Source organism: Lagopus leucura, unplaced genomic scaffold (genome assembly GCF_019238085.1).
Source record: "Lagopus leucura isolate 7727_CA_CO unplaced genomic scaffold, USGS_WTPT01 Super-Scaffold_100002, whole genome shotgun sequence".
Lineage (NCBI taxonomy): Eukaryota > Metazoa > Chordata > Aves > Galliformes > Phasianidae > Lagopus > Lagopus leucura.
In genome coordinates, this window is record NW_024962263.1 from 8,026,356 (window position 1) to 8,052,875 (window position 26,520).

A 26,520-nucleotide genomic window follows, 5' to 3' on the forward strand; every position below is an offset into this window, starting at 1 on the left:
CCCCTCAGCACCCACAGACTGATGAAAAAATATTATCCTGGTATGAAGTCATCCCGGAGTGATAAATATACACCATAATGATACCATCCAAGGCAGTATGCTAGGAAATAAAGATGAAAGCAGCTAACAATTACATTTTTCATATTACACTGCACAGGCAGACAGCTTTTTAATCAACATGTCTTCAGTGTGGAAAACCTTAGCTTTATTTAAATGTGCCAAACATACAAAATGAAGGGGTGTCAGGCTTGAACGCAAGCCAGCTCCAAATAGTAAATTCTCTTAGTTTGAAAGAACTAGCTCATAAACTGAAGCTGATATCATTTTGGTTGCTGGTACTAGCTGGTCTGAAACATTCATCTTCTGCCAATTAAAACTTTCTCAAGTTATACTACAAGAAATGCTCTCCCAAAATTGGTCCTTCTTTACTAGAAGCAAGTCTTCTGTGCTCCAGACTTTCTGCTTTCACTGGCCTGTTGTTGCTGGAGGTCAATACTGATGTAGGACTGAAGTTGTCCTCAGCACTGACAACAAGCCAGTAAAAAAGGCTGTATAAAAGGCATTATGGTTGAAACGGTTAAACAAGCAAATCCTCATGGGCACAGAGAAGAGGTAACTGTGGATGTTACATTTTAACCAAGCCACAAGATAAAAGGAGAAGCACTTCCTCCTCCAATCATTTGGAGAATAGAATCTTAGTTATCTGATTTTTACCTAAGGCTATAAAGCCTTTCCTATGGACCACATCTATGTCAAATGAAACACGTATGAAGATTTCTATCTGAATGAAAAACAAACAAGCAACAACAACAACAAGCCAATAATATTGTATGTATGTATTTATTATGTACCATGGGGCAGGATGACTACCTTGACAATAACCCAGCATCTGGCATGGATTTCACAGAGCAGCACTGATATGCAGTGTTGCAAATAAGCCAGCTAAAGACTAGCTGTAATCCAGTTTCTGAAGGCACAGTCCTTATCTAAAGGGTGTGAAAGCCAATGCACCCAGACCAACCAGTTCCTTCACAGCAATCAGTTAACCAGTGCTTATGTTTGTGCTGCAAAACAAGATGAGGGATGTTCTCACCTGTCACTCATCAGGTTGAATGAAACATATGCTCTAAGTATCAGCTGCTTTTGGACTTGCCCCTTTTGGCCTTCTTTTCAGCTCACGTGTGGGGAAAATTTTATGTTTTGCTTGCATTTAATTTATTTGTAGCACAGCTTTCACTGATGTCAGTTGCAGCTGTAAGTGCTCAGCACTTTGACAAATCTACACTGAATTACCCTAAGGCAACAGCAGAAGGAAGAAAAAATCATTAACTAGCCTAGAAAATAAAAATATTTAAATGATTGACCCATAATCATATGAAAATTGTGTTATATAATCAGTGTATTCTAGTCCTCCTAAAGAATTTCAGACACTTAATGAGATTATCTTTTCTCCTTTTCAACACCCTTGCATCGTTCACAGCCTGCTTTTCATTTATCATACACTCTGTGCATTAATGAAGGAGGAGTCTTGCCAAAGGCTACTAAAGTAAATAAGGCTTATTTAAATGAATATGCACAAGATGAGCAAGCTAAAGTAATCCAGGCAGTTTTTGTTCTACCATGTCCTATTTTTTAAATCCTTGTCTTGGTAAAAGAAATGTATTTAAAGGTAACTGGCAACCACACCAAATGCTTTAGCCAAAACTGCAAATTTGACCCAGTTACCCAAGAAGGTGGCTGAGTAGTAATGGTCATGCAGAAAGTGCAAAATGTAGCCCTTTCTTCTACCCAGAATGCCCTGACTTTTAACATTATATAGTACTATTTCCCAGGGAAGGAGACAGAGAAGAGCTTGAGTGCACCACTTTCTCTTCGCATTACCCCATTCTATAAGCTCCTTGAAGAAGGACATGGTTCCTAATGTAGGTCTCAACACAGCTGGGCAATGATCCCCAGCTGGGACTTCTGTACACTATGATAATCCTAAATGTATGAGAGAAACTGTGCAGTTCCAAGCAAGCCACCACCGTCAGACCCTCACCAGAGATATCTGGACAATGAACAACAGAATATCTAAGCACAGTCTCTTGTGTTTACCTTCAGCTTTTGGTTCAGAGCCTCTAATCTTTTCCTGGTTCTTGGCTGATTTAAATGAGCAACACAGGCTATTTATATGAAGATGCTAAGTGTGAGATGGATGGGAAGATTCTATTTGTGGAAATTTATAAAATACCAGGCTGCATAATTAAACTATAACTGTGAGCACAGCCAGGGACTTTTACTGGACGTTTTGCAATTGCATTCCAGCTTTAGCAGAGTGAATACCTGCAAGTATTCCTTTATTCCGAAAGAGGGTGCTAAAACACAATATTACAAAGCTGTGCAATCCCTCAAATTAATACTTTCTGCAGCATATATTATGGCTTAGTTTTTATTTTACAATCCCACAGCTGGCAGTTTAATACAACGTTTAGTTTTACATTTACAGGCATATTACACCAGCTATAGTTTCAAAAACTAAAAACATTGTAAAAAAAGTTTTGTATTATTTCTGTGTGCTGAGGCAGGGTTTGGATTCACCTGTTTTGCATGGAAGGTGACACCATGCATTCGGTTGGATCCCAGGCACCGAGCATAGCAGATATGTGGCAGGCGTGTTATCTTTGAGTGGTTGCTGAACAGCATGTTCTGCTGCAAGAGCAGGCAGAAAAATAAGTCAACGTGTGGAAAAACAGAACAGCTGAAATTCCTCAGAAACACAGAGAGTAAATGGAGGCAATTGAAACAGCTCAGGGACAATGCTGTTACATAACTACTGTTCATGATGAAATACCACAGGGCATTAACTTGAGTTCTGCTGATGTAGGGATTGCTGCTGGTTGTCAGAAGCCACCTATGAAGGCTGAGGTGGGAAAGAACATTTGAAGGGCAGCAAAGATCCAACCCCCTGCTCAAGCAGAGTTGTCCAGGTTGCAAAGGGCTGTATCCAGTCAAGCTTTGGGCATCTCTGCATCTCAGGAAGGGCGCCTTTGAATTGCATTGACTTTGGAGCTATCAGGTCCCACTTGTTTCCAGCTTAGAAGGAAACAGGATGGACAATGTACCATTGTCAATCACTGCTCTTCATCACTATCTCCTTCAAAACTTGGAATTAAAAGTCAGGACTTGCCTATTTCACAAATTTGCCCAGTCAACAGAACCTGTACAAATCACTGAAAAAAATACCTTCTTTCCCTGAGCAGCAACCTTAAATGGAAGAGGTGATCATTCTTGTCTCGTCAGCTCTATTTCTAATTCTGTTGACAGAGAACACTGGTTACGCACCTTAAGTGTGATGTTATGGGGAGTTACCAGGTTAATGTCATAGGCTTTTGGGCTAACTCTCAGTGAGTGTGCTTAAGAACTGTTGGTAACAAGACTGCATGGAATCAGCAAAAGCTAACAATTTTGTTATTTCTTTGTATAATGCCATTTTAATGATGTTTTTAGTATTTGAAACTACAGTAAAAAGATGAATGGGAGGAAAGGCTAGCAGGTCAACCTCAGGAACTGTGGTACTTTGGTACAGACTAACACACTGGAATTTGGAAGCTCAAGCAAACAAGCTTGAGTCTATAAGAGTGGGCTAGATGTTACACGAGGACATGCTTACACGTGAGACTGCTGGCACATCTCTTCTGGGCAGGCAAGCAGCACTGGGATGCTAGCCATTCTCACTACATTTGGTGTATCTGAATCTAGAGCCAAGAAAAAGCAAGTAGAGTAGCATATGAACAAAGCTCTTCAGGAATGATTTGAGGTTTAGAACATCAGTGCTACGTTTTGGATCAATACAGGCTTTATGCATCAAGCACACTTTAGTTTGTGAAGGTGCCACCTGTTGCACACTGCACACGGTCCCTTGGCTTGCTTCCATGGCCTGTGCCCCTGGCTCTGGGAAAGGCTGGTCACTGAGCTCTGCTTGGCTAGATTCTGAGCAACCAGAACGGTGCGGACAGCGCTGGAAGCACTTTGTCATTTGTGGCGCGTTGTTGTTGACAATTCTTTATGTCAAAAATAAAATTAAAATGGATAATTTTAATATTTTGGGAAAGATTATTTTAAATTCACAAACCAAAGGCTGTTTTATTAAATACTGGGGGAAAGACATTTTCAATAAGCTTTGGTAGAACCATAGAATCAACTGGCTTGGGTTGGAAGGGACCTCAAAGATCATTAGGTTCCAACCCCCACACCACAGACAGGCTTGCCAACCGCTACATCAAACAATAGATAGGCTGCTCAGAGCACCATCCAGCCTGGCCTTGAATGCCTCCAGGGACAGGGCATATACAATCTCTCCAGGCAGCCTGTCCAGCACTTCACCAGCTTCTCCATGAAAAACTTCCCCCTCTGACATCTTATCTAAATCTCCCCTCTTTTAGTTTAAAGCCATTTCCCCTTGCCCTATCAGTATGTAACCATGCAAAAAGTTGGTTTCCCTGCTGCTGATAATCTCCCTCTACATATTCAAAGGCAACAATGAGGCCACCCTACAGCCTTCTCTTTTCCAGGCTGAACAAGCCCAGTTCCCTCAGCCTGTTTTCACTGGGGACCTCCAGCCCTCCAGATGATCAGAGATGATCATCTCTGTGGCCTTCCTTTGGACTTGCTCCAATAGCTCCACTTCTTTTCTGAGCTGGGGAGCCCAGTCCTGGATGCAGTACTCCAGATGGAGTTTAAACAAATGTTTTATAGGAGATATAACGCCTTGCTTGCATTCAGATCAGAAATCACTTTAGAAGGTGTAGATTTTTGTCTTTGTTCTAACAGGCACAAAGCCTCCCCCCTTCCCTTTCTCCTGTTTAGTATCTGAGCCGTCACGGAGGGGGCCAGTAGCTCCCACTCTTTCACCTCTTCTCGGGCCAACCTAAACAAACACGTGGCTACCCATTGCCCCAGTTACGTAGAGAAGGGACATCGATCTCAGCTTGGCACAGCGCGTGGAAGAACCGAGGCTTCAGGTCAGGGCAAGTACGAGTGCCTGGGCACCGACCGCACGCTCCCAAACCGACACCTCCGGCGCTGAACCCTCCCCGCCGTTTCTCAGAGGCGTCCTGCCATTCTCCACGCCGACTGCGGGGCGGTGGCGGGGCTTCATCCTTCGGGCTGCCGGCCGGGAGGCGGCGCGGCGGGCCGGAGGCGGCGCCTTATAGGGCGGGCGCGGCGGGAACGGCGGCAGAGCCGGGCCGCTACCCTGGACAGCGCCTCACAGCCGCGGAGCCATGGTGAGTGCGGGAGGCCGCGAAATGGCGGCTCCGGGACACGAGAGGAGTCCAGACCGCAGGCTGAGCCCTGGCCGCGGGGAGGGAGCGGGCAGCCGGGGCTGCAAGGCGGGGAGCGGGGAAGGCAGCCGGAGGAGCGGGGTGGGGGGCGCCGGGGGTGGGCGGTGCGCCGTCCCCTTGGAAGCGTGTGGGGGCTGCTGCGGTAGGTGCACCCCGTTATCTCCCTGCCTGCAAGCAGGTGCGTTTTTGTCTATTTCGAGTCGCGTGTGAGCAGCTTACATAAAGAGATTACTGCCGGTGGCATGATAATCGAAGTGTCCACACTAGCCATACAATCTGCTGTGGCACACTTCCTTTTTTTCCGCGTAGTGAAGTGAATGAACAATGGAGTTTTAGGTTCCAGTCTGACGTTTAGGAGAGTCAAAGTGGAACAGTGCAGCCATCTGTTTAGCAAGTAGGAGACTCTCTGCAAAGCGCATCGTGTCGTGCCGTCATGGTAACTTCCCGGAGGACCTCATCCCATTTGCAAACGGCGAGGCACGAAGCGTAGCGCTGACCTTACACAGTACAAGAGCACCGTGCGTGTGTTCTGCACTCCGAGGCATAACGGGGCTGAATACCCCGTCCAAGCTTGTCGTATCAGAAGTGGTGGCATGATTTCTTCACAACCTGATTCTTCTTTCATACAACTTAACAGCATTGCTTTTTTCCCAAATGATTTTGCAATATACACTGTAATTTTTGCCCTTCACGCGTACAAATCAATTTGGAATCCCCTTTGCGGTGATCAGCTAAGATATGAATGATATTCAATTCCATTAATTAAGTCCTCTTCCTAACAGTCACCTTCTGTAATTCTGAATTTGTTTCTCCTATTCAGTGTGTTTGCAGTCCACTCAGAGGTATATGATAGTTAGGTTACATATTAGAAGGAAGTTTTTCACACAGAGGGTGGTGAAGCACTGGAACAGGTTGCCCAAGGAGGTTGTGGATGCCCCATCCCTGGAGGCATTCAAGGCCAGGCTGGATGTGGCTCTGGGCAGCCTGGTCTGCTGGTTGGTGACCCTGCACATAGCAGGGGGTTGAAATTAGATGATCTTTGTGGTCCTTTTCAACCCAAGCCATTCTATATTCCGTGATAAACGGTACATAAATTTATAGAATTATAGAATCATAGAATTTCCCAAGTTGGAAGGGACACGTGAGGATCATTGAGACCAACTCCCAGATTCACACAGGACCATCCAAAAATCAGACCATATTCCTGAGAGCATTGTTCAGATGCTTCTTGAAGTCTGGCAAGCTCAGTGCCATGACTTTCTAGGAGCTCCAGAATGGCTTTCCACTATTTTACTGAAGAGCTATTTCTTATAGTGCTCGGTAAGACAGGAAAACAAAACATGACTAAGTTACTGATCTAGTACTTGATCTAGCAGTTGACAAGCCTGCTTGCAGCAGTGCGGTTGGAACCTGGTGATCTTTGAGGTCCTTTCCAACCCAAGCCATTCTATAATTCTACGATACTACAACTACACAAAGCCTGAAATACCAGCCATTGATACCATCTCTCTTATATAATGGATTACAGTTACAGATAAAACTGGCGTTCCAGAAGGCAATGTGTGTCATTTATCAGTGACTGGTACAAGTAATATCCAGGTTGAGACAGCTTGAAAGAAAGTTAGAATAGCCTGAAACAGGTAAAGTATTTCATTTGGGCTCATCTCATTTGGACTGAGATGACATCAATCATATGGGTACAAATAAAAAAATGACAAATATCAACAACTTTGTATTCCTGCTAATGGAAATTATAGTTGACACTTTTCCCTAACCTATCATTTCTGTTTCTTAGAGCTGTTCCATTCAGCCTTTGAATTATTCTTTGAACAGCTGGCAGCATTAGCTAGATACATGTGTTCAGAGTTACACATGAGCTCTATTAGCAAGTTTTTGCTCTCCTGTATCTCCAATTATCTGTTATTGCTGAAAAGTGGCTTAGATTTTGCATTATTCATAAATGAACGCATTCTGAGGGGAAAATGACCAATTTGGTAGAATCCCCTAACCAAAGGTTGCTTTGGCTCTAAAAGTTTGAAAGAGTGTCATGGGAGCATTAATGCCTGAAGATGAAACCCAAGCTTTTGATGAAAACTGCTGCAATGAAACTAATACAGGGTTAAAAGTTGCAGCTCATGAGTGTCTAGGTAGTCTTGGAGCTGACTGAGGGAAGAGAGGAGGATGCTACTGACGGTACCAGGAGCAAAGAAATAATAACCTTAGATTTTATGCCAAGAAGTACGAACAGTATTTTATCATCCCTTTCTGAAGTGGCACAAGCAGGTATGTGTTACTAATGTCCCTTCTACTCCAAGAGTTTCATCAACACCATAGGCATTACATCGCTATTACTTATAGAATGTAGCATAACGACTCTTAAATTCATTTTCAACAGTCTTTGTGAGGCTTTCAGTGTTTCCTTTTTATCCCCACGCTATGAAGGCAACCACAGTGAGATAGTTCTGCTTATGCAGTTCAATATGGCTGTGCTTACTTCAGTGGATCTAGGTCAAATTACACTGGCTAAGGATTTGGCTGCACCCTTGAACTTTAAACCGATTATAAATTTTGATTTGTCAGTATATTTTTTGTGGGGTCAAATCCCACATTTAGAGAGTGAGAGAGTGTGTAACCTTGCACAGTGCACGGCAACTAATGCTTACAAAGAGGCTAGATAGCACTACGGTAAGCATAAACATGGGGATGGCATGACACGGTAATTAATAGGTTCAAGTAGCTCTACAACAGTCCAGGTGCAGATGGGTTATTTAGATAGAAGGTAGATTATTTTTTTTTAAGTTTTCTAAGAAACTTAGGCAACCAGTGTAATTTGAGATTGATGAAGGATACCTAACTCTTCCAAGAACCATGGCCATCATGTCAGGGTATGATGCTTGATAAGTAAATTCTTATTTGCACAGCTTCTTATAAATACCTGTTATATAAACTTGCATCCTGGCCTTGGTGTTGACTCCTTTCTTCCCTAGGAATACTCCCCCCATTCTTTAAGACTGGCCATTGCATCTTCATTACAATCACTGTGACCTGTAAAAGAAACAAATATCCATTGTTTGTCAGGTACTTCATTTAACGTTAATTTTGTTTAATAGCATTTCTTGATTTTTATTAAAGAAAATAGTTGATCAGATCCAAACACATGTAATTTGAGACTCAAATCCATATTTAGTGATAAAGTAATATGCCACAAGTGCAGCTTGATTTGTCGTGGAAGAAAGGATGGAGATAAATTAGGAGGATAAAACTAAGTGTACCACAGAGCCAAGAGCTGCTGGGATGAGTCTGCCTTGTGAAGGTGCCGTGGAAGGGCATACGTAGCATTCCCCTGCTACACCAGAAAAGCACCACTTGGTGAGTCAGGGTCCTGCAGCACTGCCACATAATAAATGACACGCTTAACTCAGGCATTTCAAATTTATTAGCCAATTTGTAAGAGCTTGGCAACAGCTGAGCTTACAAATCCATTATTTGCATGCAGCCTGCATGCCTTGCCTTACCATGTGCTAAATACTTGAAGCAGCCTGGCTTCATCTTTACCCATAGGTCTGCTGCCCAGCTTACAAGTAGGATTCAGCATGAAATCAAGTCAATATTTATGTCTTCTGTGGAGGTACTTACATACCTGGGTAACACAGCATAACAAACAAAAACAAAAAGAAACTCAAAGCTTTAATTCTGGAGGGGATGAGGGATCATTTTTTACAACTTCAGTTACATTGGCATTAATACTGAAAGCACTCTGTGTAGATGTCACTCTAACAACAACTAAGTGGGTTGCTTTTTTTCTTTTTCTTTTCATCTTAAATTCCTCCAGCTAATAACTTTTATACTGCACTGCGTTTGCTCTTTCCCAGTCAAAACTGACAGCAGTACGCAGTCGTTGAAGTCAGATGTCACAAACTGAAGGAAATAAAGCCTGATGTCTCAGAAATAGCTACATGAAGATATGTAATTAGAGGACAAAAAAAATGAGATTGTTTTCATCATTGCTGGGGAACATTTTGCTTCGTTTCCCCAGGAGGAGGACAGATATGGAAATGAAACAGTAAATTCTTCATATTCTGTGTCATTATTTGAAGGCCAAACACAGCAAGGAATGGCAGTTGGAAGTTGGGTGGCCGAGTTTCAAATAACTATCCTAAAATCAAGCATCCAGAATCTCAACAGACCTTTCTTTTCTCAGTTCTTAAAGACCTGCTAAAGTAAGCCAGTCCCTAGTTATCATCCAAGACACTTTGCTGCTAGCAAAGGCAATGTACTATGCCAGTCTAACTGGAGTACCCTACAGAGATGAAGAGAAGTCTACAGTTGCTTTTATTTCTTCTGTGTGCCAGTAGCTCATGCTGTTACGGACACATGGTGTTGTTGGAGCCTCACCAAGCAGCACAGTCATTAGCATTTCTATTTTGCTTGGAGAGAAGCAGCTGTCCGGATGTTTCCACGGTGGTTTAAGAGTTCTGGACTTCCAACATTCCAGTTATATGTGGATTAGACTCTGGGATACCTACTGTTGTCATTAAGGCAGGAAGGGCACTCATTAGTTTATGCACCCTCTTATCCCGCGCCAGCAGTCTGTTTTCTTTTACTGGGGTTCCATACCCTTTAAAGAGGTGATTTTGGAGTTCATTGCTCTCATTTAAGGTTTGAAAATTGGTAAATTTAGAGTTGTGGGGGGAGGTGGTGGAGGAAAGACTCCCATGCTCTCTTTTCTGGCTTCCTTTTCAAACTGGAAAACCGGCCATCACTTCCTTTCCACTCTTCACCTAGTCTTCTTTCATCACAACTGAAGTCAGAAACATGAAATAACATTTGAAATCCGGGTTTTTGCTCTCAAGGATTTAAGGGAAAAAAGAGAGGAAAAAGTAATCAGCAGTTAACAGAAGGAGGAGGTATTTTCCTCTTGAAGTGTTGTGATGTGTTCTCATCTAACACTTTGGAAAACATGCATCAGATACTGTTTCTTTGTTTCCCCACACTACGCATGCATTTTCACAGCCAGAACAAAGTAAAAAATACCTCGTTTTCTGCATTTCACTCTGGGCTGGATAAAACTGCTCCCAGAAGTAATGTGCTCTCAAACTGGCAGGGAATAAATGGCTGGCAAAGTCATCCAGGGTGATTTCCATGCCAAGGAACTGGCACATCCTTCAGTAAGGCAGCTCTGAATAGCACCATCCACACCCACTTGCTCTCCTGTCACTGGTTGCAGCAAGCCAAGTTACTTCTACTGCAGTTCAGAAGGTCAGATGGGAGGTCGTGTGAGCTCTGCATCTGCTAAAACTTGGTATTTGTGGCAGAACAGTATTTTATTATGGACACATATTTTCTTTCCTGTGTTTGTCAATAGTCCACGCAATTCCAAGGAGAATGGCACAAAGTCTAGTTTTGTATCTTGTTGAGGCTTGTTGATCTGTTATTCATCTCTCCTCATAGTTGAAATACATGGACTGACTGCTCAAAGCTGCTCTTCTTTACAAATCCAGGAACTTTTCTAGTTTGAAGAAAGCATCCTGGCGCAACGTTTGTAAAAACATCTGCATCAATTCTCTCAGCAGGGATGATGTTTCCTTACTCCTCTTCCTGGGATAGAATCCCAGTGTCATTTTGCTGTTACACAGGAGATGGTACAAGGAGTATTAACTGTTCCCACTGGAACCAAACTAGGGCTTGGCCTACACTCTTTCTGAGATGTGCCTTTTAATATCAACAGAAAGCCATGTGTGAAGCAACACAAAAACCTCATAATTTCCAATGATGAAAAAGACATCAAGGAAAAAGCATATAAAAAAACAGTTCAGATTAAGAAGGTGTTTATAATTTTCTTTCTTCTCCCCACCTTCTGCTCTTTTAGAAAGCAGAGATGACAGATGTCTTCTAAGCCTGCCAGTACACAGGTGTGCTCGATAACAGCACAGTTGTCTTCCCCCTCCAAAGTGCATTACACATGAATTGCTTCAGAAATGCAAACCTTCCCCTAGAAATCAGCACCTTCCTTTGAAAAAGGTATTTAAGGATGCTGGATTGACCCTCAAAAGCACCCTTGGATTTTTTCCTTTCCAAATACCGGAGCAAATGGCTTTAACTGGAAGCTTAAAGATGAAGCATCATGAATCTGTCCATGCCAAAAACCACAGAAGTCAAAAGTATATAACTTTCCTGGTTTTATGGTACACTGTTTAATTTCCAAGCTTCTCTTTTCTGGTAGAAGGCTAATTATGAAGCCTAAGATTTTTATTTTTCTGTTATGTGTCAAAAGCATCACAGGATGCTCACACATCCCTGGAAAGCTGAGACACACCTTGTGATTTCTGAGAGCAGAAACACATTTGAATATTGGCTCCAAATTAGGCAATTTGTGCAGAGATTTGGGTAAGTATCATTTAGTTTATTGCTCTGAGAAATATCAGTAGCTTTCCATTTCAGTGAAAGGCAACATAGAGAACCTTTTGTTTTTAGTGCAGTTATTCCTTCCTTAGTGCTGGAGATTTTGTAAGCTTGCATTTGAATGGTATCTGAAAAAAAAAAACAAAAAAAAACAAAAAAAACAACCAACCTTGAAAGATAAAAGACTAGATGAGAGTTATTTTGCTTACAATGAAAAACTCAGAAATATCATAGAATATCCCCCAAGCTTACCCTAAAGCGTAAAGCACCGCTCCCCTCCTGCACTTTACACTTACTAAATTACCAGCATCGTGCTATTTCACACCGGATATCATTGAAACTTATCCTCAGGACTACATTTAATGCAACTTTTAATGAACAAATTTATTTTTAATCAAGTATAAGCTGTAGCCTATGGTAAGATTATAACGTATCCGTGCTCAAAGAAAATAATACCTTGACTGTATCTTCTCTAAGATCGAAGTTGAAAACGCTAGCTTTCTCACTTAGTGTGTGCAAAAGGAAGTCATCTCCTGCTGCGACACCTTTGAGAGATGGCAGAATTTAGATCAGAGAGTGTTTTTGTTGCAGATGGCAAAGTTGAAGCCTAACCCAGAGAACAAACTCAGGTGAACAGGTGTGAAAGGGAGAAACGACACAGCGCTGTATCATTTTCCCTCCAGATGTGTTTTCATGAGTGCAAAAGAGGGTTTGTATTTCAAGATTCTGGCTCACAGCTCATGGCTCCACTTACTATAAATGCATTCAGAAATACTCAAGTCCTAAGCACTCAGCAGATAAGGAATATCCTGATAAGCTAAAACCAAAGAAACCCTTATCAGTCTCCTAGTCTTCAGCAAATCTGGGGCTTCGTGTGCCTTCCTTTTTTTTTTATGCTGTCCCCACCCTTCACATGGTCTCCACCAAATATGACTGCATTGGTAGACACCAATGCAAACGTGATTCTTGGCAGTTCTCACTGGCTGCAATAAGGTGGACATGAAGGAGGACACACTAATGTGGAAGTAGAGATGTCGTGTAAAGCAATACTGAGCTAAATAACAAGGGATTCACTGCAACATGACTCTCTGTAACCCCAAAAGCAAAATGAGATAATTAAACTCCCATGATGAACTCATTCCTCAGCTCCAGAATTCCAGAATTAGATGAGGTTTGAATATTTATTACCTGAAATTATCTTGCACTTGACTCAATAAGCCATTTTGGGACATGTTATGATCAACATTCCATTGTTCAGATCTTTAAGTTAATACAACAAAAAATTGTATCTGAATGTTAAAGAAGAAATGTGTATAGTTAGGCTGAAGGAAGCATTCAATTCCATTAGAACCCTCAGATGGCTCAGTGCTTACACCTAGCTGGAAAAAGTCCTGAAGGACATCTTCAGACACCACCTAGTGATTTCTGTCTTAGTATCTTGCTGAAATTAATCATTTTAAGTAAATTGTTGGTTCTAAAGACTACGGATATTTGCATTTCTTTTACTTCACTTGCTTGAATAACCCTCGCTGCTATTGTACATTTGCCACCCCGCTGCATTTACAAATCCTACAGACTTCAAAAGAGGTGCACTGTGTTTTGCTGCTGCTTCTTTTTTTCTTAACTCCTTTGTACCTTACAATATTTAATAGTTAGATTTTTCATCATTACCTTTTCCACTTCTGTCAGACAACAGATTTTTCTACCAAACAGTTATTCTGTGCCTGCTAGTTATTTTTCACTCTGCTTTTATTTGTTCTCTAGGAAGGCAGCTTCCCATTTTGTGTCTTTAAGGATATACGTAGTGATACTTAAATCATCTGAATCATCAGCTCTAGGTACCATCAATGCTACTTCTAACATGTCACTTAAAATGAATGCATTTATTATGGTTACTTATAATTCCCAGCAACACACATGAAAAGCAAAAAAAGAAATGATGCTGCTTCTTTGAAGAAACAGCAAAACTAAAGAGATCTGGAACATCTGCTTCACTTGTTGGAAACCTGAGCTCACAAGGAGCTCGTTTTCTGGAAACAGGCACTAGAGACTTGATCGGTGCCTGCGATGTATATCAGGTCTCAATTTGGGCTGACCTTGCCAGCAACCCTGTTTTCCTTTTAATAGCTATCTATCTACTCCAGGCAGTGCTGAACCTCATCTATACCTAACAACTGATGGAACCAGTATTTTTCCACATGACCTCCAACTTTGCAGTGTCTCTAAGAACTGCTACGACACTTTCAGAGGTAATTAAATCCATCCAGAGGGATGTGACAGTCAGTGTAGTACAGGTTTTTTTTCATGTAGGTGAGAAGTCACATGGGAATTCCCAACTTCAGGATAGAGTAGAACAGTTCAGTTGAAATGGACCTACAAAGATCATCAAATCCAACCACCCAACCACTTCAGGGTTAATAGTTCAGGTGAACAGTCAGTAGTTCTGACGGTGTTGTCCCAGTGCCTCTTGAACACTGACAGCATGGGACATCTACCGCCTCACTAGGAAGCCTGTCCTATCATTGGACAGCCCCCAGGTCAGCTTAGGTTAAGCCTAGCAGGTGGTCTCCCAGCATGATGAAGAAAGCTGTGTGAAAGCCCCTGCCAGGAAGGCCAATCTTTTAATACTGTTCATAATGAAGAAAGCAAAATTCATCTTCAGCCTAACATATCTGCTGAAGCAATGAAAGCCTTCTGGGCGTGCGTTCTTTCCTTGTTAGCTATCACAACATGCTCAATCTTTAGTTTTTTTTCTATTTTTGCTTTTCTTCTTTAAATCAGCAGTTAAATCATAAATGAAAACTAGTATCACTCCAGTAAATCAGAAGATTAGAATTTATTAAATAAAACAGATTTGAAGCTTACGAGTTTATGTTTAAGGTGCAGATTTTAGTTTTATAAACAAATACATCATCCTAAAACTTTGCATTTCTTTCCCAGAATGAGTTGCCCTCATAACTATAAAGTTCCCAGCACTGAGTTGTGTGCCTGCATTCCCCACGCAGCAGTTTGATGGTTTTGAATTTGGGTAACGACCTCAAAGTGAAATTGAAAGGCTTTGCATGTGTTGCAAGATTAAGGCTGAAACCTTGGAAGCTTGGATCTGAACTCTAATCCACAGCAGCATACTGCAAACACCTCCTCCTCTTCCACTCTTTTCCTTCCCCCTTTTCCTCTTCCATCCCTATGAATCATTTGGCAAGTATCTTTGTTTTGAGGCACCAAAAAAGAGTGTAGCAAATGACTGCAGAACACTAACACTAAATTTCTCTAACAGGCAGATAAATATAATCAGATTTCCTTCACCTTAACTGTAAGAACAAATCTGTAAATTGAGTGCTGTTGCTTTTAAGGATGTGGCTGAAGCAGGCTACAACATGGCTTATCATACCAGTCTCTGAATGGAGAAAAATTGAAAGAACACATTGTGAGTGTCAATTTTACTCCTATTCAGGACAAACCTCCTTTATTCTTAGCCCCAGCATCTTCTAGTCCTAGCATCTTAGCCCTAGCATCTTACGCTGCCTATAACCATGCTCTTGAATAGGGAAAAAAAATTGGTTGGCTTCTTACAGCTGGCTCAGCTCTGTCCTTTCTCCAAGGCCAGCAATTAAAGCACCTTCAGCTAAAGACACTGCCACAACTACCTTGCAGCACTTGGCTGCTCTGCCAGAGTCTTTCATTACAAGGTCTGAAGAGAAATTAAAGTACTAAGGCCCCATTTCTAGCAGTATGTCCAGTGAGTCTGGACGAATGGGCCGCTGTGCCCATGTGCAGCTCTGCTGGTCCCAGTGGCATTCAGCATTTACTCAAAAAGTGTTGGGATATAATTATGCAATAAGCAATCTCCCTCTTAGGTCTCCTACTTCTTCCAGGTCCATTCCCATATGGCAAGAAAATAGGAGAACTTGTTGTTTATATCGTGTATAATTCAATGGATGGAGCATTTTGATGTACTGTGTCTGTGTGAAATTAGTTCACCCAATTTGAATTTGTTCACACGTGCAATTTTCCAAAAAGGAAATACAACTGGGTAGAATTAATCTCAGTAGCTTTATCACGAGGATTAAACAAAACATCTATTACAGGGTTCAGGAAAAAAAATTGCATAGGCACTTCTATATATGTGTTTTTGTGGGCTTTAATCCCACTGCGTACACATCTGAAAGCTTAACTTTAACCTCTAGAACGTGTTAATTTAGGAAAACAAGAATTTATCTCAGAAGGACTGCAGTTTGGAGGATCTATAGTAACTAGAGAAGTAACTACCAAAGCTAACCAAGCATGTGAACATCTGTCTGATCCTGTTCCAGCACATGAGATTACTGCTCCTAACCCTTTGCTGCAGCACCAGAATGAGCTGCTGAAGGGAGACAGGCAAAACTGCTCAGTATTGGAGAGCCCTGCTCAGGGAACACACTTTAGAAAATCCTTTTTGATCCCCCCTGCCTGTAACAGGAGGTGCAGGCAGTCCCTTGCACGTTAATCCCCACGGTGGGGACACGGCGTTACATTGCAGACGTCTGGGACGGCAACCAAGAAACCTACTTCTCAGGCATAGAGCACCCTTTGTCTCACTGCACTGCCAGGATTGTGGGAAAACACACTGGGTGTTTTTTTGTTGCTGTTTTTGCTTTATTTTTGCAAGGTTCATTGTCTAGCCATGAGATGCTGCCCACAGAATCACAGAATCACAGAATCACAGAATCACCCGGGTTGGAAGGGACCCCAAGGATCATGTAGTTCCAACCCCCCTGCCTAGCAGGGCCACCAAACATACACATTCAGATCAGGTTGCCCAGGACCCCGTCCAACCTGGCCTTAAACACGTCCAAGGATGGGGCATCCACAACCTCCCTGGGCAGCCCGTTCCAGGGCCTAACCACTCTCCTAGTAAAGAACTTCCCCCTAACATCCAACCTACAGGTTTAAGATCTTCTATTCATCTTTCATTTTAAAGCCTGTTACAATGGAAAACTGAGAAAAGATGCAGTACTTAGCAAGGACACATTGTCTGTAACTTCTGCTTTCTCCACATAAAATACCCAAACATGTATGCCAAGTGTAAGAGGAGCCCTTCACAAGTCATGCTAACTCTCAAAATCAGCTGCTGTGCAGTGACAAAATCTGAAAATAGTGAGAGAAACTGAACTATCATGACATGGCATACTTGGGAAAGTGAGCTGCCTTGTGAACTTGTTCCTACCATTCCACTTGCTTTCTGCCTCCATCTTGTTAATTCAGTGCATGGGTGGAAATTTGGGATGCTGGATTTTTGCTGCAAAAAACTTGGCATCAACGTATGTGCCACGTATGTGGTAGCTAAGGAGCAGAAGCTGCTTACACAGACAAGGCTTTGAGGAATATTCTGTTCTGAAAACAGATATCCTGGTCAATCCAAAGCCTTAGGATAGCAATTGCCCTCTCTTGTGCTGGTGGAGTTATTTTTCTGTGCTTCTCACAGTGCAGCTGTCCATCTTGCTCTTATGCAACACAAGGTGACACACTGCTCCTTCATTAAGTAGCTCGGGTTGGCATCATTCATCAAGTGTAGTTGTTCAGGAGCAGATATGGTAAACCATACAGGCTGATGTAAAGTCAATTCTGATACCTATCCATCTTCTCAGCCCTTTGAAAGACCAGCAAGAGCTGAAGTGAGTAATAAGGAAGCAACTAACGTAATTATCCCCTCTGCACAAACCTCATTGAGGCCCTGCCTGTAACATAAGAACCTCCCTGCTCCCAGGGAAACTTTCTCTTGTTCAGGCCAGGACTGGTTCCAGGAGGCTCATGCTTTGCCTAAAAGAGCAACTTACTCAAATAGGGGGAGGTAGAACTTTTTCTCCCTTTTTATTTTTTCTCTCACAGTCATACAGGCCTGTCACTGTCAGGAATCATGCCCCATCTCAGTTCATACCATCCTTTTAAATCTGATGGTATCTGATGGTAGAGCACAGGAAAAACAAGGTCAGTAGTTGCTGCTGTTTTCTTGGGAACTGACAGGCCACATCTAAGGTCTCCCTAGAGAAATCTACTTTAATTACAAGTTAAGCTGATGTTCCCCTGTGTAGTAGGTAGAATCAAGGAGATTACTTTGAAAAGGATTGCACTGATCTGCTCTGGTGACAGTTTCATTTTGAAACTCTGATAACAAGCAAGTGGATGGAATATAAAGATGTGGTTTTCAGGATGGCACGTGACTGACAATGCGAAGAGGACCACAACAGCCACTCTTTCTTTCTGCTCTTCTTCTAAGACCAGATGAGTTCTATTTGGAGCACTGTGATTACTGTGTTTTGTTTTAGTGGTTACTTGATACAATTATAATGAACAGAGCAAAAAAATAAAAAGTTTGGAAGCTGTAGAAGGGAAATCCCACAGAGAGCAATTATAGAAAGGATGTTTTCCATCCTGGAGAGAATGACCACTTCACATTTTTCAAGCATAAAACAATGAGAACCACATAATAGGTTGCATGCTTTCAAGTGCTTGAATTATGAATAGATGCTGGGAAAGCAAATGATTATTAATTGGTTCTTAAAACGCTTCTATGCTAACCCAAGAAATTATAGTGGGGAAAAAAAAAAACCAACACCGGAAAAAGCTTCCAGATTCCTTTTCCTTGTCCTTAAAGTAATGAAACAGATAATTAATTTTGTAAGTAAAATTTGTCTCATGATGATATTGCCATCTCACAGTAGCGTGGCTAATACAGTCAATAGCCAGGCCCTACCTTATTCTATGTGACAAATTAACAGTGTATTTTTTATGACTTGCAGCAAGTTGGATAGTCTAAAACCACTTATGTCCTAAAGAACATTGTGAGCAAGTAATGACCTTTCATGAGAAACTATTCAGCCTCATAGAACATACTCACCTTTGACACTGATGGTGTTTTGACCTGATCTGAGTCCTGACAGAGGATGTAAGACAGGTATTTCTCCACCTGGGTCTTCATTGCCAGATATGGGCTGAGAAGGCATAGCACTGAGCCGCACTGCAAAACGCCTGCTGAAAAGAAACATCTTGTTAAACAAAAATAAAAATCAAAAACCCCAGAGCAGAGGGGGCCCAAGCATCAGTGCCATTTCTCCAGAAGTGATGAACCTGGAGCGTGTTGGCTCCTCACCTGAGAGCAGCTCAGGCTCCTAAGCCAGGCATGTTGCATGAAAGACCAGCATAACTTGCCTTCTTGAGTAGGTCTCCCCCAGCCTGAGCTGATCAGGTGAAATACTGTCTGAAGCGCAGACACCTCCTGAAGCAGATGTTTGCTGTTTTCTGTCCAGGACAACATGCTGCCTGCAGGGAAAGACAGGTTCCTACCTTTCCAATTCCCTAGTCAGAGGGAGCGCTTTACCCTGCACTGCTCTAGCTCCGTATTTTCCCTCATTGGGGGTTCTTAAAGAGCCTTCTCTTTCAGATGGAGCACTGCAGGGCACTGGGTGAGAGGCAACAGGGAGGTGGGAATCATGCTCCCTCCTCTACCACCAAGCCCCCATCCATCCATTCCTGGTAGACAATGCCATTTGTCCCAAGCACAGTGATGAAAGTACATCACTGACAACTGCAAACCACATCAGGCACTGAATTCCACCCATACGAAAAAGGAGAGGAGTGAGAAATGCAGTCTGGATGGCAGCGCTTGTCTCAGGGATTAACCCTCAGCATCCATCGAGAGCCCCTCACCCAGCACACGTTTTTGGGGGGCAACAAGCAAGCTCACTGAAGGGTTCTGCCTCTCCATTGAGCCTTGTGGCAGAGCCCTGTTTGTAGGCTGCTCTTTCTGTTAATGCTCTCTGGGAGTAATTCCCTGAAAGCTGTGCAATGTCTAAGCAGGGGCTTGTCAGGAGAGCTGTGTCCTTCTCTGCATGCAGGACACCCAAATTCACGCTTCACAGAGGGACGCAGTTTTTCCACCTTCAGGCCACAAAGTTACCGGCTGATGTGGTGTCACTGAAGTCACATCCAATTGCTTTGGAACCAGCAATAATCCCCCCCAGAAACAGCAGAAGAAAAGAAGGAACAAAAAGTGTTCCCTGCACAGCAGATCTCCTGCCTCAGTCTTTGCAGTTTGGCTGCAGAGCACAGGCACGCTGTGCAGGAATTTGCACTACAGGGCCACATCCTCTCATCCTTATTTCCAAGCACGAGCGTGCACCAAATACTGCAGTCTTCAACCCATACAACGAGGACTAGATTTGGTGAATCCTTGTTAGAGGTCTCACAGTGAGATTCCTGTTCATGTTAAGTTTTTTTTTCTACAAACTCAGGCCTAGTGAAGATAATTTGAAGTAAGGTAGATTTGCGAGCAAACTGCACCACTGACTCCTTTGAAGATTTAACTCTCCCTCACAAGATGTAGGGAGAATGCAGAACTGAAAGACAAGGAAGCAAGGAAAAAATTCAGTTTGCTGTGTGAGCAGCACCTTTTAGCAAGCTCCTGGAAACTCAGGCAGACCCAGTGTTCTGCTTGCTACAGGTTCTACTGGCAGCCTCCCCCTTCCCTGAAGGCACTGCTAAACCAAGCAGTGAATGTCTCCAAACAGCAACAATATGAGAGAACCATTAGACACAAGCATCCTAATTTTTAAATGCTAGTATCAGAGGAGAAGCTAGACAAAATATTTCAGAAAAAATATCTATTATTCAAATTCTAGCCACCTGGGGAGCCCCATTGCCATACCTGCTGAAGATACAACTCGAGGCTACATTTAACTTTAACTGCTTAACAAACCTTGCGTTCTTCCATTCATTTTTCATACAATGAATCATTAGCTCTTCTGCTTATTGAGGAAGCCACTGAATACACAGTGGTCCCATTAGGTAGTGTAAGCCAAGCAGCTACCAAGGCAGTGAGTCTTCCTTTGCGGCGTCCTCTTTCTTATCTTTTCACCCTCAATAATACCTTTAGCAACTCAGCTTTCTCTATGGTGACTAAATCAGCACAGGAGAAAGTGCTCAGCACTTTTGGCTGTAATCACTCTTCATGCAGCTGTTCTCTACATCCTCAGGAGAAAATGTAGAAAGCAGCCTATGTGATGGCTCAGCTCTGCCACCAACTTATTCAGTCAGATAACCAGCAGCCCTGCAAGCTATCAGTGTCACATAGGATGCCAACCTCTATTCCAAATATTTGTAGAAATAACCCTTGGCTGCAAGGATGCTGTCCTCCTAGTCACACAAAGTGCTGAATTTCATAATAGCAACTGAAGAATGTCCCAGATGATTGCACATACACATGAGACAAATTTTAGCAGCCGAACGGAGCGTATATTGCAAAGTGTGAGAAAACAATAGGAATAAAATACAACCTGGTTGAAAAATATTGAAATTCAGATAAATTGCTTTCAAACAAAACACGGCCTTTGCTGATACCTCTTACAAATCCTACTTGCGTTTCCAAAACAAAGACACAGATTTCTCTTTTCTTGTAGCTGTAAAATAAGAACTGTATCTTTAGATGGAGTCATCAGCAGTTCTTTCTATTCGTTGTTTTTGGTTGTCTTCTGCAAAACAAGAACACTAGCAGATGTTGTTCATGTATTACATGGGCACTGCTCTGGATGGACCTGGATCACTAGCAGAACTATCCTTCCTGAAATTCTGCACTGTTCTAAAACGGTGTGGGTCACTGCTGTCACACTGAGTTACATTCTTTCTTAGGACAAGTCCAGTTAGAAGATGTTGCTGGCTTTGCAAAGCCATTTGTTAGGAAGGAATCAAACAGGAAGACTGCTGTGCTACCTAATCATCCCACATATATGTATCCTGCACAGGCAAAAAAAAGTCCTTTGGGCAGCAACCTTTATTTGAGAGGGCTGTGCTTCCTCTAGGAGCTGTGGCAATCATTGGGCTGATTAAGACTTTGTAGTGTAGGCTATCCCTTAACCTTAGTCAGTCATCAGAGTTGAATGAATATCCAGGAATGTGCAGCACAGAAATTCCCATATCGAGTACAGAATCCAGTTTCTGATTCTTGAAATCATTAATCTGAAATGCTAAAAAAGATCTAAGAAAAGCTCTTAGGTCTTTCTTCCAACGAAATTACCCAGCAGCTCCATACATTAATTGTAAATTGCATAAAGCAACATTTTACTATCAGCTTCTAGATGTCCTGCCTCCCAGTTTCACCTAAATTCCCCTTACCCCATTGCAGCCTCTGGCTCACCTTTCTGCCATCAGCTTCATCTATCTCCACCGCTTTCCTCTACAGATAAAACACAGAAATCATAAGAGATAAAGATGAAAAAAAAACCCAAAGTGGTCTGAAACAAACTTCTGAAGAAGAAATGTCTCCCAGTGCACACCTTTGTTCCAGATTAATTTTAAATTCTCCAGTCAATAAAAAGATAAGCAATTCATTTTACAAGCAGTTACACCGCAGTCCTGAGATTTATCTCAGTCTATATATTTCTTCATTTCAGCCCCTATTGCAGCCACTACTTCTTTAATAACTCTGCATTCAAATACGTGCGGGTGCCTAAAATAAGTTTCTTTAACATGCTGATAAACTCAGATTAATTCCAGTACTGCTGTGGAGCAGAAATCTCTAGGGAATTAAGGAAAAGATGCCACCTCAATAAGAGGAAAGAAATCATCATACAGTTAATGCATATTTTTTTCTATCATGGTTGCATCAAATATCACATTCGCTTCCAGAAGCTGGCACCTACTCCTGGTTTCTGCTTGAAGCCTGAAATGAGATCTTTTTTGTGTAAAGAGTGTTTTAATTTCTGCACAGCTGTATAAGAACAAATAACAAATCATCCTGGACTTCTTGAGATACTAAATGCCATTCCAGGCTATTGCTTGAAAAAAGAAACCACTAATACAAAAGGTTTCCAGGCAGTGCAAGATTGAATGCAGCTTACTCATCTGTGGGAAATTCATTTCATAAAGCAATTTAGAATCCACCTAATCAAAAGAGCCTCACAGACCTATGCATGTTTGCATATGCTTAATAATACTTAGTAATTAATCAATAATTATTTGTATTTTAATAAAGGTTATTGTCTGTAATAGTATTTTACGTATTCTAAGAACACTTTGAATAGAAGTTCATCATTCCAGCTTACTTGCCAGTGTTAGACCAGTATTGCTGTCTCTGAACATGAAGAAGCCTTTAATTTCAGAATATCAAACTTCAGAGTTTTCCTGGTTGTGAAGATCCCATGCCCGGGGTCAAATTCTCCTTCCAAAGGCTTTGCAGCTGCAGCTATGAGGCCTTAGGACCTGTGGTGCATTCCCTAGCCTGTTGTCCATTCCTGTTCTTGCACTTAAGTCTTTCTCAAAGGATCAAAAAAGTTAGTCACTTATTCCCTTTTCTGTTGCAAAAATATTGAAACTCATAAGGAATGTCTGTGTTGCATGATCATCTCTGGCTTTATTTTCCCTCTCCATCTTTCCACATGGGGGATTTGATTTGCTTAACTAACCTAATGTCTTTTTTCAGGTGTAGGTCTACAGGTCTACCACTAATCTATCATAAATCCTGTCAAGCTGCCACCATTGCCAACGCCCAGAGCGATGCCCTGTACAACAGAAGGGAAATCATGAAGCACATATTAATCTTTAGCCTTACAACTCAAATTCCTTCATTGATAAAGGCTATTATAGTGAATTGCCAGAGAGAAGTATGTCCTCTGAGCGTGTAGCTTTGTGCAGCTTAATTTTATTTGCTTGTCTTCAAAAATACAGTAGATCATGTTTAAGCAAGCCATTTTCATCTAACCTGTCTAGAGGCACTGTTAAGGACATGTTCTAAAGGCCTAAAATATAGTCTGGTCTTCTGTATAGGAACTAACAGAAAGGTGACAGACCACTCACACAGAACCATCTACATTTTTTCCCCCCAAATCTGTAGTGCTATATAAGCAAAAGTATTGTCTTTAACAGCTTTTAAATCCATAAGACAGCCAAACAAATGTGTTTTTCATTTTTCTTCCCAAAATCTAAAATAAGCTGTGAGAGAACTAAAGGGGAAGCAAACGCTGGGAGACTTTTAAGAAGTACATTTATTTATTCTGATGGACCTCCTACGAACATTTCAAATTACCTGTGAAAAGCCAGCCAGACACTGCATCGATCCAGTCCTAATGAGGGTAGACTGGAGCAAAGCTGAGAGCTGGTCCAAGTCCCCACTGGGTCATTTCAGCACACACATAAGGAGGTAGATTTAGTTTTCAACTGCTTCAGCTCTTCTGCATGCTGTCTCTTCATCCTAGCCAGCCATAAGAGGAAAAAAATATCAGAAGCTAGAACGGTGAAATCAGTAAGCTGTGCAAAAAGCAGTCCTAGTGTTATGGATTGAGGCTGGATGTGGCTCTGGGCAGCCTGGTCTGGTGGTTGGTTGTCTGTGGCAGGGGGTTGAAACTAGATGATCATTATGGTCCTTTTCAACCCAGGCCATTCTATGATTCTGTGATCTTGTAGGCCTTCATTCTGCTCTTCCTTATTAATGATAATTCTACAAATCTCATTCCTCCACTGAATTGGTTAAAGAGGTTTGTTTCTAATTTCCATTTAGAAATGGCCTAAAGTAGATTTGATAAAGACATGTATATATTAATAATAATTAGTTTTTTTCAGAAATAATCGGAGAGAAAAACAATAGACCTTTGTTTTGGGTGGTGATGGTATTTCTTTTTAAGTTAAGGTAAGCACAGCAGCATCTTGCATAAACCAAGCATTTCAGCCTGGGATCCTACAAACCTCTCACTCCCTGGAAGATCTTAGCTGTACTCATGTATTTGCATAAAAGCTGTTCAGTTTGGGCATTCTGAGAACTAAAACATATTTGGACATTCTGAGAAGGGAGGAAACACAAGGGGAGTGCAAGGATTTCTTCCTGCCCAGACCAGAACCCAGCACCTGGACCCGCCAGCATGTAAACGTGGATCTTTAAGAGACACATTACTAATGGTGGCTGCATCCTAAGCCGCTGTGGAGATACTGTATTATAGGATATTCCAGAGTTAGAAGAGACCCACTGAGTGACCACTGAGTCCAACTCCTGGCTCCAAAATTAAAACACATTTTTCTGAGAGCATTGTCTTCTTGAACTTTGGCACTTGGGGCCATGACCATTGCCCTGGGCAGCCTGTTCTGTGCCTACTGAGGGAAAGACTGCAGTGATCACAGCTTAGCTCCCTACTCAGTCACCAACAGCCACAAATGTTGAAGCCTGCCAGCTCAGGTGACACATCTTTAGTGACTTCCAAAAACAATCAGTGCAATAGCCCTCCTCTTCCTGCTTCCACTGCCTGCCTCCCCTCCACAACCTAACCTTCATCACTGGAGATCTGAAATGTCCTCCAGCTTTTCTTCAGGAACCCAGTACCCCATTTAGAGAAATCTCAGTTTGCTCAACACAAAGCATTCCTTCTTTACGAGTAAAGCATCAGTGTATTCAGGTCATGCACTGTTGCTAGTCTGGGAACAACTATACAGTGTTGTGAAGCTTACCAAAGGAGTTGCCAGTGATTTCATTTGTGGAAGCAAAATAAAAGCGATAGATAGATAGATAGATAGATAGATAGATAGATAGATAGATAGATAAAAGAGAAGAATATTTACAAGAGAGAAAACAACATCCATCACGGATGCTGTGATGATTGTTGTTCATTTGTAAACCTCACTTCCAACATGGTTTCCAGCAGCGAGGCCTTTATTGTCATCTACACAACAGTCTGCCCTCATTTCATCTCTAAAGAGGTTTGGTTTTTTTTTCCAGGAGACATGATGTATCATACCCTGGAAATACCTGAGCTCTTTGCCAGGTTAATTGCTTATTTAATTGTATTGTCCATGTGAGCTATAAGATGTTTCTATCCTATATCTTTATTTTTTATGTATTTATTTATTTTTAGGAGCACCTGAAAGCTTTTGACCGGGAAGTAAATGCATTTGTGGACTATATGTTTGGACCTCGAGGTAAGCTGCTCCACCTACAGTCCTTTTGGGAAACCTTGCCCATCCAGATTACCACTCAAATATTCTGATAGTTAGAAACACTCAACAGCCAACGTTTTCCCTCTGAATAGTTTGTAATTGAAAAATATGAACTAGGCAGAATCGTGAAATATTCCTAGGCAGGAAAACAACACTGTTGTAGGAATTCTGTCAAAGCTCTGCATTTATAGAAAGCCAACTCATTTCTTGCTTTGTTTGACGTACTACCTGTAACACAAATTAAAACCAGTCACATCATACTGCAGATGAAAAAAGAAATGAAACATTTTTTTTTCAAGCTTACACATATCACTAATTTTTAGAGTCTGTTGTTTCTGAAAATGTAATAAGATTTCAGCTTTACATCTCAGTGTAAATTTAAAAAATGAAAACTTTGATTTTTCTGAAAGTGGAAGTTCTGTTCTTGAGGGAATGACACTCAGTAATCTAGGCATCGTTTGGCCCATCTACCAAACAAAAGCATAGTTCAGAAGGATGCTCAGCACAGCAGCAATAAAGCGCTTTTAGCACTTTGCAGGATCACACCCACAATTTCAATAACCTGATAGATGGTGTGAAAGAACAGGTGCATCTTTTGATGCTGAGAATAACCTGAATTACCATAGTGCTTGTTTAGCAGAACTTGGAGGTGCCTAGTTTCAGTCCTAATAGAGCACAGGTAATAGCCGTAACAACAGTTAGAGCCAGGGACAAAAATAATGAAGTAGGACTGCAGAAAGAAAGAGAAGGGCTACTGCAAGGTGAGGATGGAAATGTCAAAAATCAGGATTAAGATTAGAACAGGGCCAAGCAACTAAAGTAAAAAGCAAGAGAAGAGTTTAGA

The 26,520-nt window shown here is 41.8% G+C and overlaps 1 protein-coding gene and 1 long non-coding RNA gene across 2 annotated transcripts in view; one reads left to right on the forward strand and one right to left on the reverse strand.

Annotated features, from left to right (window-relative positions):
- Positions 1-2,568: 2,568 nt before the first annotated feature.
- Positions 2,569-23,939, reverse strand: LOC122178811. The gene is made up of 4 exons (XR_006178480.1): positions 23,782-23,939; positions 18,604-18,734; positions 8,260-8,369; positions 2,569-2,691 (listed from the first exon to the last, which is right to left on the reverse strand). It is a non-coding gene; the product is annotated as an uncharacterized LOC122178811 (long non-coding RNA).
- The window catches only part of ELOVL2 (ELOVL fatty acid elongase 2), a 38,437-nt gene continuing 17,104 nt past the window's right edge, over positions 5,188-26,520 (forward strand). The window contains exons 1-2 of the mRNA XM_042869279.1: positions 5,188-5,267; positions 25,595-25,658. Coding sequence (XP_042725213.1) covers positions 5,265-5,267; positions 25,595-25,658 — 67 coding nt within the window. The 5' untranslated portion in view covers positions 5,188-5,264. The remainder of the gene's footprint in view (positions 5,268-25,594; positions 25,659-26,520) is intronic.